General features: G+C 39.7%; 1 protein-coding gene across 5 annotated transcripts in view; it reads left to right on the forward strand.

Annotated features, from left to right (window-relative positions):
* Window positions 1–15,547, forward strand: part of PAAF1 (proteasomal ATPase associated factor 1) — a 38,634-nt gene that overhangs the window by 12,014 nt on the left and 11,073 nt on the right. For 3 of the 5 annotated variants that reach the window (XR_006783106.2, XM_045816196.2, XM_045816197.2), the window contains exons 5-7: window positions 6,428–6,526; window positions 7,189–7,339; window positions 12,261–12,455. Coding sequence is in view for 4 of the 5 variants with exons in the window: in XM_045816196.2 (XP_045672152.1) it covers window positions 6,428–6,526; window positions 7,189–7,339; window positions 12,261–12,455 (445 nt within the window). In the remaining variant the exon portion in view is untranslated. Of the gene's footprint in view, window positions 1–5,538; window positions 5,639–6,427; window positions 6,527–7,188; window positions 7,340–12,260; window positions 12,456–15,547 lie in introns of all 5 variants that reach the window. The other 2 variants (XM_045816200.2, XM_087868156.1) reach the window with 2 other exon arrangements.

The raw sequence follows: 15,547 nt of genomic DNA on the forward strand, positions 1-15,547 counted from the left end.
AAAAACAAAACAATATAATCAGACAGGTGAACAGAATGGAGTAATATACTGGATCCTGCATGTATTTTGTTTGTTTGTTAGAAAGCTAGATCCCAAAATTGTAAAGAAAGAAAAACTTTTTTTTTTTTTTAAGATTTTATTTATTTATGTGACAGAGAGACAGCCAGTGAGAGAGGGAACACAGCAGGGGGAGTGGGAGAGGAAGAAGCAGGCTCCCAGCGGAGGAGCCCGATGTGGGACTCGATCCTGGAACGCCGGGATCACGCCCTGAGCTGAAGGCAGATGCTTAACGACTGCGCTACCCAGGCGCCCCAAGAAAGAAAAACTTTTATATGTACAAAACTAAAATTAAATACAATGAAAGGTTAGAATGTACTGTAAAAATGAAAATTAAAAGCCAAAAAAAAAAAAAAGAGGCAATATAAGCAGACAGGTGAACAGAGCAGAGCAATACATTATATTCTGAGTGTGTTTTGGTCTGTTTGTTGGAAGAAACTATATCCCAAAGTTGTAAAGAAAGAAAAACTTAACTGCTGCCGCTATTGCCATGAATAGCGTAGGGCAGGCCTGCACTGACATGAAGCGCGAGTATGACCAAGTGCTTCAATCGCTTGTTTGCCGAGAAGTTCCTCAAGGGGGACAGCTCCCAAAATCCATGCACCAGCCTCTTCAAGCAGTATCAGCAGTGTGTTCAGAAAGCAATAGAGGAGAAGGAGATTCCCATTAAAGGACTGGAATTCATGGGCCATGGCAAAAAAAGCCTGAAAGCTCTGCTTGACCTTGACAGTCACCCTGAAAAGAGACTCCTTCAATCAGGATATTTAGGACACTGGATTTTGTCAGTTAAGGCTGTGAAAATAGCCATTGATTTGATGAGTTTAGAAGGGAGGATTTTTCTTTCCTCCTTGATTTCCTCTCATTGGAAAAGATGCATCACTCTTTGCTTTGAGATGATTTTTCGCTTGCTCTGGCATCTTGCAGGAGCTCCATTTGCTAAAACTGAAAGATTTCTTGGGATTATGCTTGCAATACCTAGTCTGGGATCAGTTTTAAATATCCTTTGGATGTAAATACTGATAAACTTGTCAGGATGATCAGGGTTGCCTGACCTCTTGAGTTTTGCTGCGAAGGACATTAGGTACATTGTACTAGGGTTATTATTCATGGAAGCAATTGGTTAGGATCTCTCTTTTCACCCAAGGAGCTCAGACTCTGAAAAGGGATCCCAGCACAACAGTTTCAATCAATGCTTGGGAGAACAGTTTTATTTTCATATGATAATTTTTAGGATTGCTAGTGGACTGGATTAGCCAAGAGGAAGACAGCTTTAAGAGTTCCCTCCCTTAAGAAGAGGTGTCAGATTCTGATTAAGATGTGAGAGCTTGAAGAGTGTTACAGTATACACCATTTCAGAGCTAATAGTGTAGTTTAGGAATTAAGATCCTTGGAGTAACAATGGAGGAAGATCCTAAATGGCAAACATTTGCCGTTGCCAGCTTTCAGCCTGAGTCAATTAATGAAGCCAGCCTGTATTATCATAAAACTGCCAAAATGCTGCATCTGGCTAAATGGGAGAAGAGTTTGTTTTCTTTGCCTTGTGTACCCACCCTGCCCTGTAGTGTCTTTACCCATGAAGATGGAATAAATTTTAAATTTAGTTTCAAAAAGGAAAAAAGAAAGAAAAAGAACAACTCATATGTATACAAAAATAAAATTAAATATATTGAAAGGATAGAATATAATTGTAACAATGAAAATTTTAAAAAACTTTAACAAAAAGAGAAGAAAAAAAAAGAATATGATCAGACAGATAAAGAGAACAGAAGAATACACTAGATTCGGGGTGTATTTTGGTCCATTTGTAGATAATAAAGCCCATCGATTTATTCCTTTATGGTAACTACTTTTGGGGTCCTGCTTAGGGTAGTCCATGATTTTATATATATTCGCTTTTTTTTTTTTTTTAAGAGAGGGAGATAGGTGGGGGGAGGGGCACAGGGAGAGAGAAAATCTTAAGCAGGCTCCATGCCCAACACGGAGCTTGATGTGGGGCTCAGTCTCAGAGCCCTGAGATCATGGCCTGAGCCAAAATCAAGAGTCAGACAGTTAATTGACTGAGCCACCCAGGTGCCCTTATATTATATTTTTATATAATAATTTTTTTTAATTTTTAATTGTACAGCTTAATAGGTGAGAGCACGGACTCAAGTGATAGACTCATTGGATTTGACTCTTTGGATTTGAATTTTGGTTTGGCCTCTGTGGCCACTGTGACCTAAGGCAGGTGCTTACCCTCCGTGTTACAGGTTCTTCATTTGTAAAATAGGGGTAAAGGTAATATGTCATGGGGTTGTTACAAGGATTGAAACAGAATTTGGTCTAAAACATAATAAGCATGATACAGGTGTTAAGTAAAATTATAAATATAGTATTTTCTTTGAATTTTTATGTTTAATTTTTTTTTACATTTCAAACTTTATTTTTGTACTTAGTTTAAAATAGGGATCTAACTTAATTCTTTTTGAAATGATTAGCATATCAAGGTACTATAAAGTAATCCATCCTTTATCTCACTCTGTTGAATTGTCAAATTTATCTTATAATTAGGATTATCTCGTTGATCTGTTTTTTGCTGGAACTAAGAAATGGATCTTTAGCTTTAAACTCTACCTAGGTTTGCATCCTGGCTCTGTTGTGTCACCTTGGGGATATTACTTAATCACTTCTTAAACCTCAGATTTCTCAACTGACAAATAGAAAGAATACCTATCTTAATAGATTTTTGAGGGTATTATATGAGGGTAGTGTCTGTTACTTGTCTGATATATAATAGCTATTCAATAACTGTTAGTTTCCTTTCCTCTTTAATACAAGTTTGGAGAAACGAGATAGCTGGTATGACCTATAATCTACTCTTCAGTGTTCTGTCACTTTGAAAGAACTGGATAGTTCAGATTTAATTATTTTTTAGACCTAGAAACTAGGGCTCCAAAGATATGTAAAACAGATAAGGTAACAATATCTCTGTCCCCTCCAGGGACACTATATTAACTGAGAGGATACAACAGAATATATCAGAGTTTCCCAATCATGGCACTACTGGCATTTTGAGCTGGGTAATTCTTTATTGTAGGGGGCTCTTCCCCAGTTGTGACAACTAAAAATGTTTCCACATCATCAAATGTGATGAGCTAATTTGCCCCCGGTTGACAAACACTACAATATATGAATATAGTGCTGAAGACTACTAGGAAGTAGGGAGGAAGTGATGAACTTTTTGGCAGAATTGGGAAAACCTTTTGAGAAATAGGTCATTTTTTTTTTCTTTCCTCCAGCTTACTTTATTGTAAGAATACAGTATATAATACATATAACATAAAACATTTTTAAGTTAAATTAAATTATTAATATTTTTTTAAGTAAGCTCTATGCCCAAAGTGGAGCTTGAACTCACAACCCTGAGGTCAAGAGTCACTTGCTCTATTTTTTTTTTTTTAAGATTTTATTTATTTATTTGACAGAGATAGAGACAGCCAGCGAGGGAGGGAACACAAGCAGGGGGAGTGGGAAAGGAAGAAGCAGGCTTCCAGCGGAGGAGCCTGATGTGGGGTTCGATCCCAGAATGTCGGGATCACGCCCTGAGCTGAAGGCAGACGCTTAACGACTGAGCCACCCAGGCACCCCAGGGGTCACTTGCTCTATTGACAGAGCCAGCCAGGTGCCCCAAATTTACTTATTTGAGTATAGATGAGAGAAGTAGGTCATTTAAAAAATTATTAATTGTGCCTTTTTTTAAAAAAATTTATTTATTCAAGAGATAGAGTGAGAGACAGCATAAGCAGGTGGGAGGGTCAGAGGGAGAAGCAGACTTCCCTCTGAGCAGGGAGCCTGACACAAGGCTTGATCCCAGGACTCTGGGATCATGACCTGAGCCGAAGGCAGATGCTTAACTGACTTGGCCACGCAGGCGCCCTAATTGTGCCCTTTTTCTATTTCTTATTCTCCTTTCCTCTTATTTCAGTTCATTATTAGGTGATTTATCCATTTATTAATCACCTACTATAATCCACGTACTCTGGGTACTGGGACTATAGCAATGAGTAAAACTGTTGTGTAGCGCCTACATTCTTGGGGGTGTGGGACCAGACGGGATTTGCTAATGACTTGGATGTGAAATGTGAGAGGAAATGAGGAGTTGGGATCATTCCAGAATTTTCCAAAGAAGTGGGTAAATTGTGGTGCCATTTACTGATTGAGGTCAAGTAGTTGTATTGGTGTGAAGCTGAGGGAAATGAGAGTTCTGTTCTGAACATGTCAAGTTTGAGGTGACCACTATAAAGCCAAAGGTAGATGCCTAGCTAGCAGTTGAATAGATCGCACCCGAGTCAGGAGAGGAGTTGAGCTATGTTGCTTTAGGGATTAAATCTGTTTCAGAGTGAGTGTTTCAGGAAGCGTTTCAATGTCTTGTTTCTGGGGTCCTGCAAATGGGGACATCAGTTGCTCTTATTGCTGTGGGTCAGATGGCTTTATTCACCTACCTAGTATTGTTAAGGTACTTCATCCTAATTACCAAACTGCTGTCATTTGGTATTTGTTGAGTAGTTACTATGTACGTCGTCTGTGGTTGTGTTAAGAAAGTGCTGGACAGGGATGCCTAGCTGGCTCAGTCGGTAGAGCATGCAACTCTTGATCTTGGGGTTGTAAGTTTGAGCCCTGTATTGGGTGTAGAGATTACTTAAAAACAGATCTTTAAAAAAAAAAAAAAAGTGCTGGACATTTTTCTGACACTTGCAGAGCTTGTTATGTAGTTGGGGAGCCAGACAGAATTAAAAAGTTAATTGGTGATACTAGTATTCAAGCTTAAGGCCCCAGGATTAAGGGTGGTAGCAGTGGTTTGGAGAAGAGAGATAGATCTGAGAAATGGGTACTCCTGTACTAGAATGTGCAGGCAGGGCTATGTCACATTTACTGCCGTGTTTCCAGTACCTAGCAATGGGAAGCTAGGAGCAGAATGGGATTAATACGAAAATCAAATGACATAATGTATTTGAAAATGTTTTATAAGTGATAAAACATGATATAAAGGTTAATTGTTGTCCTAATCCTTAAAACTAAAGGATCCACAGTTAAATTAATAGTACTTTTAGTCTGGGACACCTGGGTGGCTCAGTTGCCTAAACATCCGACTCTTGATTGTGGCTCAGGTCATGATTTCAGGGTGGTGAGATCAAGCTCACATTAGGCTCCAGGCTCAGCAGGGAGTCTTCTTAAGGATTCGCTCTCTCCCTTTGCCTGTCCCCTTGCGCACGCACATGCTCTCTCTCTCTCTCTCTAAAATAAATAAATCTTAAAAAAAAAAAGACAGTACTTTTATTCTGAGGAACCAAAATAAGGAAGAAAAAGTCTTAGAAGTATTAAAGGTGACAGATATATCCCTTTAGTTCTTGCCAAACTTATTATGGCTCAACTGGCGTAGAACAAAGAAAAATGGAAGGTTGGATAATTAAAGCCTACCCTACTTTTCCCTTAATAATTTAGGTCTAATGGGAATCATTGTTGCTGGGAGTATGTCTGGGATTATATATCTCAGTCCTACATTTCTGGAATATTTGCAGCTGGGTGTTTTCTAATAAAAAGGGTATGTATGTATGCATGCATATGATCATTGCTTATGCATGAAGTGATTGCTAATGTTGAAACTGCATACGTGAATCAGAATTTTTTGTTACTTATTCTGAAATACACACATACGCACAATTAGGATTTTATAGAGGGAATGTGAAGTAGTAAATTGGAAGTATCTTTGTTTTTTCTTGAATCCTTCTGGTACATTTTAGTTGACTGTCTTTTGTGTACATGGGTTCCTAAGAATCAGTATCTTAATTTTAAAATAGCAAAAGAGGGGTACCTGGGTGGCTCAGTCGATTAAGTGTCTGCCTTTAGCTTGGGTTATGATCCCAGGGTCCTGGGATCAAGCCCCGCACGGAGCTCCCTCCTCCACCATAGGGAGGCTGCTTCTCCCTCTCCCTCTGCTTGCCGCTCCCCCCCCGCTTGTGCTCTCTCTCTCTCTCTCTCTCTCTCTCTGTCAAATAAATAAATAAAATCTTAAAGAATTAAAAAAAATAGCAAAAGATGGAAACGATGGACATGATATGGGGATAGTAAAAACTTTTTAGTTGAAGTAGGAGACTATAGATGATTACAAGAACATCTTTTTGTTTTGAGAAATAAAAAGTGTTGGTGCTAGCCTTGTTAGGAGATAGGTGATGACACCTCAGTCTTCATGTGCAAACACATGTCCTGGGAGCTGGGAAGCCTAGACTTGAAGAAGTCTTGGAGGAGTGTGAAACGGGAGATCTTTAACATATTTCAGGGGAAGAAGAGCATTTCATTATTTATAACATTAGTTATTTTGTCTTTTGAACAGATAACATGCCTCGACATTTCCAGTGGAGGCGGCCTTGGTGTGTCTTCTAGTACTGACGGGAGCATGAAGATCTGGCAGGCTTCCAATGGCGAGCTCAGAGTAAAGGCTTTGGATATGCTTTTAGGGTCTTATACATGAAGGGTGGTCTGAGAAGCCTTAGACTGGGTCACAGAAAGAAGAGTGGTGCATTTTAAACTTATAGGACCACCACACTTCAATTGATCTTTGTTCTCCCATTTGTTAATCTTAGAACTATCCTCAGTCTTGGTGATTTGCCAGAACAGATTGGGGCTGGAACAGTGGAGAAGCCAGGCCAGTGAATGTCTAAGTGGGTGGTCCCTTGGTATGAACTGCCTTCAGCGATAAGCTTCTAAGACAGATTAGCTAGGCTGTTATACTCATTATATGGCTGAGCCCCTCTCACCTATACAGAGGATTTTAAGAAGAGGTGAGTAAAAGAGTCCTCAAGCCTCCTCAGCTCCTTATAAGTAGAACTAGACTTAAGGATGGCTGTGAGAACCTTGGAGTTCAAATCCAAACATCTGTAGCCAGAGCTATAGGAAAGGGAGTCAATAGCTCTTAGAACACTACCTGGTATACAGATGAGCTAAAGAGATCCTTTTGGACCTCCATAGTTTTAAAACCCGACATGTAGGGGTAGTATGTAGATATTTCATTTAAGGGACCAAGGATGTGAGAGGTAAGAGAATATCAGGGGATGGACAAGAGAACTAGCATGGAATTTTCTTTTGTTTTTCCAGAGAGTATTGGAAGGACATGTGTTTGATGTGAATTGTTGCAGGTTTTTCCCATCAGGCCTTGTGGTTCTGAGTGGGGGAATGGATGCCCAGCTGAAGATCTGGTCAGCTGAAGATGCTAGCTGTGTGGTGACCTTCAAAGGTCACAAAGGAGGTATGAAGGGTGATTTCTCCAAAAGGCTTCTCTAATGATCCCCAGAGACAAATCACCAAAAAGGTAGAAACAGAAGCGAGTATCTATTAAAAACACAAATAATTCCTCTAACTGGCCATTTAAATGAGCTGTTTCCTCAAGGATTAGAAATTCCTTTGACACGGAGTCTTGTTATTGCTATCTAGAACTAACTTCCTTACACAGATAGTTGTTTTCCACAATTGATAAGTGAAAAAAAAGTCCTCCCCAGGAGATTATCTGCTTGTGTGCCAGGAGAGAGAGAGAGATGTGTACCAACATTTTCTCATGATTAGTCCTTTGACTGAGGTGATAGTAAAAGCTGGGTGGCAAATGGCTGTATCACTAGATATCAAAGATAGAGCTTGGTACTGACTGTGAGTTCTTATGGATTTAAGTCACAGTTCAGATTTTAAAAATGGAATAGCCATATAGGCAGTTGATATCAGGTTATAGAGACAGAATGAGAACATTTTCCCTTTGTAACTGGTTGGTTTGTGAGAAAAATTATAATTTAGAGATGTTTTATCTTTAATCAGAAGGTTTAAAAGGTGATAAATGTTATTCATATTTTACAGGTTTGGATATTTTTGAAAAAGTATTAACATCCCCAAATAATTCCTTACCTTGTTCCCTCCTTTGGAACCATAGTACACATCATAGTAGACTCATTTGACAATTAATTATGCATTGCCGTATACTTACGGTTTAAGCTAGTCTTTTGCTTTGTGTACCTGACTATATTACAAATAACTTGTGGTTGAGTTCTAAGTTTTAATATTTCTTTATAATGATTTGTTAGGTTACATGCAGATCACCTAGCAAATATATGTTAACCTTAGCAAGGTTATTCCTAACACTGCCGGTACATAGGTGCATTGAGAAGGAATAGTAAAGATATTTGGAGCCTTCCTCACAGTCACCCTGAAGAACTGACTGGTCTAAGGAGTCAGAGTGGCCTGCATAGATGGGGAGTCCAGAAGCCACATAGGTCTAGAGGAACCCTGAGGTACTCACCTCACACCTGTCCATCCTTCTGAATTTGTGAGGCACGGGGAAGTTTTCAGTGGATCAAGACATGATTGTTCATGAACTTAACAAAATGCATATGTGTCAACGCACACGCAACTTAGGAATTCCTTTGGGCGACTGCAGCTGAGTGTGCCCACCACGGGAGTCCTCAATTGCCCAGTGTTCATTTCTTCCTAAGAATACACGGGTGTCACTTAGCTTAGAATGAATTACATAATGTTTGTTAATCTGATTAAATCTTTTATTCATTCTTTGGCCTTATGAGAAAGTCCTGGGATGGGGTGGGAGCTTCTCTGGATATAACAACTCTCACGTTTTTTGTTTGTTTTTTTAATTGAGAGGAGGAATTTTATTATGTTGAATAGAAGTGATAAACTGTGGGAGAAATGACATGAAGTCAGGTCCAGGCTAATGTCTGTCGGGTCTTGAATGCTCCTCCCCAGGTAGTTTTGTAAAGTAGGGCCAGATTTGGTGTTGCCCGTTCTTCCACAGTACAGAAAATCAAAAGTAATCTCTGGTAGTTTAGCAGCGTATGGGTCACTGTCTCCACAACCACATGAATTCCAATTGTGTTGTACGGCTCCTTTTTTAATCTCTTTAGTTACAAGATTTTGAAGCATGCTTATTAGCAGAGGCCATGAACTACATAAAAAACAGAATAAAGAATTATTACCTGCATGTGTGATCTTTAGTGGTTTCACAAGTGGTGACTAAATAAGAGAAACCTCGAAGATAGTGAGTGTCGGGCAACCCTCTGGGGTCCCCTCCCTCTTCGGGAGCTTTGTATGATCACTTTGCTATCACTCAATAAACCTTGCTTTGCTGCCCGCCCCCCCAAAAGAAGATAGTGAGCGTTGAAAGTGAACATGGTCTTTTATTGCCTAGGTTAAGTCTTGGCAAGCGAAACATTAAAGAAACCACCAGGAACACTGGACTGAACATAGCCTGATGCTTATTGCAAAGAACCATTAGGACACTAACAGAGTAGCTCTGTATAAAGATCTTGTGTAAAGGATAAACTTTTGTTAGTTTAAATAAGTACCTGGCTTGCTTATTGCTTCTAGTATATGAAAATAGATAGTAAGTGAGGCAGTATGTAGAGTATTTAAACATGGGATTTGGAGACGTATAAATCTTGGTTTAAATCTTAATTCTTCCACCTATATATAACCTGTGTGACCTCAGAAAGTTGCTTAACTATTCTGAGCCTTAGTTTCCTCATGTGAAATGGGAATAGCAATATTAAATGAGATGGTACATATGAAGGATTTAGCATAATCCCTGGTATTATAAAAATGCACAATAAATGTATAAAATATAAAGCTAAATCCCTGCCAGGGAGGGTGAGCTTTGTGATGTTTTAACATACTTGTTATATGTGAAAAGCAGAAATTGTTATTTCTAATAGAATAGACTCATTCTAATTGAATTTTTCCAGTAGCAACAAATATGATCCTAGTTGATATGTAATTGGTTTTCCCTTACATTTTTAGATACATATTTTATATATAAATAAAGGATTAGCGTGTTCTTTAATTAACAAGCGGAGATGAGATTTGTGTATGTTTTTAAATCTTTCTGATGAAAGATAAACTGAAAGTAGTTTTGTCTTTGTAATATAGTAGTCCCCCTTCATCCATGGAGGATACGTTCCAAGACCTCCAGTGGATGCCTGAAACTGCGGCTAGTACCGAAGTGTTTATATACTATCTTTTCCTGTATGTACAAACCTATGATATGTGACAGGCAAATGGATACCGCGTCGGTATGCTGGGTAAAGTGATGTGATTTACGTCCTGGGCATGATGGTGTGGGATAGTGCAAGTCTCTCATCATCACGCTACTCAGAACAGCTTGCAATTTAAAACCTATGATGATTTATTTCTGGAATTTTCCATTTAATATTTTCAGTGTCTGACCACAGAAAGTGACACTGTGGATAAGGGGAGACTATTGTATGTGAGTCTTCTACGTAGCTCTAAGGTATACTTTAGTTTGAGGTTTTTAAATTGCCCAGGCCGTTTAATTAAGGTTGGTGAATTTGGAGGTATATATAATACAATCCTTTGAATAATAATAACTTAATAATCACAATTCTTTCTAATAAGCACCAGATCATTCATAATCTATGAAAACGTTGAGGCCAAATAAAACACCATGGTAGTTGACTGGTTGAGTTTTTTGCTCGCCATGGTAGGAAAGCTGCTTACATTTGTGGAATAATTTTAGGAGGTCAGGTTGCATTTTCAGCACTTGGGCCATTATTTTCAACTTCTCCAAATTTTCTTTGAAATAGGATATGCTGCCTTCAAGTAATAGTAGGTGCTTCAGAGCTCATTTTTTCTGAGGTCTGAATCGCAGCCATTACTTTCCATGTACACAGACACAATGTGTGCACACGCGTACATTTCCCCTTCCCTCATATGTGTGTGTTTGCTTCCTAGCAACATTAAACCAGTTCAATATAATAGTAAAACGAGATAATTTTAATAGAGTAAACTTGTTAAAAACATGCCTAGATGTATGAGTGTTGCTCTACTTCTTACTAATGCTTATTTTGGTCATAGTTTCACTTAGCATTCTTATTTCCCAGACATTGGCTAGGATGTTTATATATGATTCAGCTGAATCTTTTCTTGAAGGCAAATGCTTTTTCATCTTGGTTTATGTTGAGGACTCTATCAGTTTGGTTTGATATCTAAAGCCTTTGTGGCTTCTGGTAGGTCTTTGCTCTGGCTGCTTCTCTTTCAAGGGCTGCCTGCTATTTTCATAGCTTCTTTCTAGAGTAATTTGTCATAGGTTCCAGCTCCTGTAGGGTTCCTCTTTCTTTTATTTTTGTTATCTAAGAGTGAAGAGACCCATACTAGTTGCCACCATATTGTGAGGGGGGTTGGGGGAAAGTAGAGTGCTGTTTCCCATAACTTCGTTTTTCCTCTTTCCACTTGTTGCCAGGTCAGGGTAGAGGCTCAGCTCACCACTGGCCCCTGCTGGCAGTACCCTGCTGGGCCTGGTCACTGTCAAGGGTCAAGGGAATTGGACTGCTGCCTCCTGCTTCAGTGGGAGTAGGGTAGAAGATCACTCCCTGTTTAGCCTCACTGACCTTGGGGAAGGGGAAGTAGCAGTTTTTCTCTTACTATTTGAGTAAATTGCCAAAATTTTCTGTTAGGCCACCCCTTTCCCAGTCTTTTGCAACAGACATTTCTTGGAGTTGGGTTGTTTTGTTTTTGTTTTTTTAAATTTGTGCACTTTTTAAAAAAAAATCAATTCCTTGATGGAGACTTCTGCAGTATCCTATCCAGGATGTATGGGAAGCAGTAAGGAAATCCAGGGAATTTGTTACCCTGTTGTTCTTAAGTCCTCAGATCCCTGGGTGACCTTCTTTCCATCTTTCCAGTCTTCTTATACTTTCTGTCTTATGTCCAGATTTTTTTCATGTATAAGGGGAAGGACCTGGGAGAAATGGGGCTACTGTCTCTTGGCCAAACAGGAAGATTAATCCTTTCAGTTCTCAGTGAAAACAATAAGACAGTGATTTTCAAACTGCACTAAGATGTCTTCTTAATTATTATTTAAAAAACATGTCTTAAAGCCAGAATTAAAACTTGAAAACCACTGTTCTAGGACACTCCACTAGGAATTAAGTCCAAACCTTTTCCATGTCTGTCTCTAAGGGCTAGTCTTTGAACCATTGGGAAGCAAGGACTCTGTTCTATTTCTGTTTTTCTAGCACTTGAACTTGCCCAGCATGTAGTACATATCCAGTACATGTTTGTGAGGCAATGGAGTCATTGATGCAGATCCATCTTCTCTGCTCCTGTAGTTCCTTTACGACCCACTCCATCTTAGGATCTTTTTTTTTTGCTCTTGCTAGGTATTCTGGATACAGCCATTGTTGATCGGGGGAGGAATGTGGTGTCTGGTTCTCGAGATGGGACAGTACGACTTTGGGACTGTGGGCGCTCAGCCTGCCTGGGGGTCATTGCAGACTGTGGTTCTTCCATCAATGGAGTGGCTGTGGGAGCTGCTGACAACTCCATAAACCTCGGCTCCCCTGAGCAGACGCCCAGTAAGTTGATAATGATATATTGAGCTTGTTTTGTTTCCTTAGGCACCTTCAGTGTTTGCCTTAGCTTCTCCTTTTCTTCCTCATCTTTCCCTGCTTTTTAGCTGGTATTTGTATTTTCACCATAATTGTATACCTACTATGTTTCTTTTGCTTTGGAATCTATAAAAGAAGTATATGTCATTGTTAATTACGTTTGAGTAAGTACAATCTAGTTTAGCAGATGAAACTGATGCCTATAAAACAACAAGAAAAATTTAGCTGAAACAACTTAATGATTCTTAATATAAATAAAATAGTTTTTTGGAAGAAGAGAGTATTTTATATTTTTAGGTTAGTATAGATGAGAAAGGTGTCACAAAGAAGTTGACTTGAACCTTGGAGGATGAATTTGAGTTGAATAGACAAGAATGGGAAGGATGGGAGAATGGGAGCTGGGGGTAAGGCTGGGGGCAGTTCACATTAAAATAGTTTGGAGGTGAAATTGACTGTTGGGTAGAAAGATATGTTTGGCTGGGTCAGAGGTTGGATTAAAGAGTAGTTAGTAGTGGGGGGCACCTGGCTGGCTCAGTTGGTAGAGTATGTGACCCTTGATCTCAGAGTTATAAGTTTGAGCCCCATGTTGGGTGTAGAGATTACTTTAAAAAAATCTTTAGGGGCAGGGGCGCCTGGGTGGCTCAGATGGTTAAGTGTCTGCCTTCGGCTCTGGTCATGATCTCCAGGTCCTGAGTTCGAGCCCCACGTCAGTTTCCCAGCTTAGTGGGGAGTCTGCTTCTCCCTCTCCCTCTGCCTCTCTCCCTGCTTGTGCTCTCTTGGTCTCTCTCTCTCTCTCTCAAATGAATAAATAAAATCTTTAAAAAAAATCTTTAGGGGGCACCTGGCTGGCTCAGTCAGTGGAATATGTGACTCTTGATATTGGGGTTGTGGATTCAAGCCCCATATTGGGTGTAAGGATTACTTAAAAATAAAATCTTCAAGAAAACGCTTCATTTTTTAGAGCAATTTTAGCAAATTTGAGCAGAAAGTGCAGTTTTTGGGGTGTGTGGATGGCTCAGTTGGTTAAGTATCCACCTCTTAGTTTTGGGTCGGTTTGTGATCTCAGGGTCATGAGATTGAGCCCCATGTCGGGCTCCACGCTCAGTGCAGTCTGCTTAAGAATTCTCTGTCTCCCTCTCCCCCTTCCCCTCCTCCCGCCCACACTTGCACACACACACTCTCTCAAATAAATAAATAAATAATCTAAAAAAAAGAAAGTACAGTTTTTGTACGCCCTCTGCCCCAGACATCCTCCCTGATTATCATTTTATCAACATCCCTCACCAGAGTGGTATATTTGTTACAAATGATAAACCTACATTGACATATCATTATCACTCAAATAATTTATATTAGGTTCATTCTTGGTGTTGTCTATTTTATGGATTTGGACAAATGTATAATGACACGTATCTATTATAGTATCGTACAGAAGATTCACGGCCTGAAAAATCCTTTGTGTTCCACCAGTTCATCCCTTCCTCTCCTATAACCCTTGGCAACCACTGATATTTTTACTGTGTCCATGATTTTGCCTTTTCCAGAATGTCACAGTTGGAATCATAAACTATGTAGTAGTCTTTTCAGATTGGTTTCTTTCATTTAGTAATAAACACTTAAGGTTCCTCCATATCTTTTTATGGCTTTTTAGCACTGAATAATATTCCATCGTCTGGATGTACCTCAGTTTATTTCTCCATTCACCTACTAAAGGACATCTTGGTTGCTTCCAAGTTTCGGCAAATATGAACAAAGCTCCTATAAATATCTGTGTGCATGTTTTTATGTGGACATATGTTTTCAACTGATTTGGGTTAATTTTGCCCTTCACTTTGGGCACACTGTAGATACTCTCCTGTCTTGAACTTCCCATGTAGATGTACTGTGGTCCAAGAACTAAAACTACTGCGGGACCACCAGATGTTCCCTGAAGTCTCTTTGGAATTAATAGGATGAGTCTTTTTTCCAAAGTGTGACACGTGCCATTAGTGATAAACAAGATTATTTCAGGCAGTACACATCTTTAATAGTTATATATTTAATACACACACATTTTACTTCAAACCTAAGATATTTATCCACGAATATTACTTAAAATAAGGTTAAGATTTTTAAAATTTGTTGATTTAAAGTAATTTTTTTAAAAGATTGTATTTATTTGTCAGAGAGAGAGCACAAGCAGGGGGATCAGCAGGCAGAGGGAGAAGCAGGCTTCCTGCTGAGCAAGGAGCCCCATGCGGGGCTCGATCCCCGGACCCTGGGATCACGACCGGAGCTGAAGGCAGACACTCAACCAACTGAGCCACCCAGGCATCCCGATTTAAAGTAATTTAAATGAGGGGCGCCTGGGTGGCGCAGGCGTGATCCCGGCATTATGGGATCGAGCCCCATGTTGGGCTCCTCCGCTAGGAGCCTGCTTCTTCCTCTCCCATCCCCCTGCTTGTGTTCCATCTCTCGAAGGCTGTCTCTCTCTCTTCAAATAAATAAAAATAAAATCTTTAAAAAAAAATTAAAAGAAATAATTTAAATGAAAAAAATTTTTTTAAAGATTTTATTTATTTATTTGAGAGAGAGAGAACATAGAGTGAGGGGGAGAAGCAGACTTCCTGCTGAGCGGAGAGCCTGACTTGGGGCCTGATCCCAGGACCCCGAGATCATGACCCAAGCCGAAGGCAGATGCTTAACTGACTGAGCGACCCAGGTGCCCCTGTATTAGCTCCTATAATCCATTCTCCTCAGCAACTATTTGTGCTCATTTAAAAAAACACAAATCAAGTCTTGTTGCTCTCCTTTGTCCCTACTTTCCTCCAGTGACCTCCTTTTATACATATATTAAAATCCTATCCCCTTCACTTGGCTTATCACAAACACACTCTCTGACCTCCACATTCCTTTCCAGCCTCCTGTCATACTGCCCATACTTTGCAAAGCTTTTTGCATGACTAGTTTCTGGTTACCATTCAGGTCTCAGTTGAAAGGTGGCCTCCATGGGGTTTTTTAAAAGATTTATTTATTTATTTTAGAGAGGCTGGGCAGGGTGGGGCGGGAAGAGAGAGAGA

Source organism: Ursus americanus, chromosome 16, assembly GCF_024610735.1.
Source record: "Ursus americanus isolate L20-20 chromosome 16, mUrsAme1.1.p, whole genome shotgun sequence".
Taxonomy (NCBI): Eukaryota; Metazoa; Chordata; class Mammalia; order Carnivora; family Ursidae; genus Ursus; species Ursus americanus.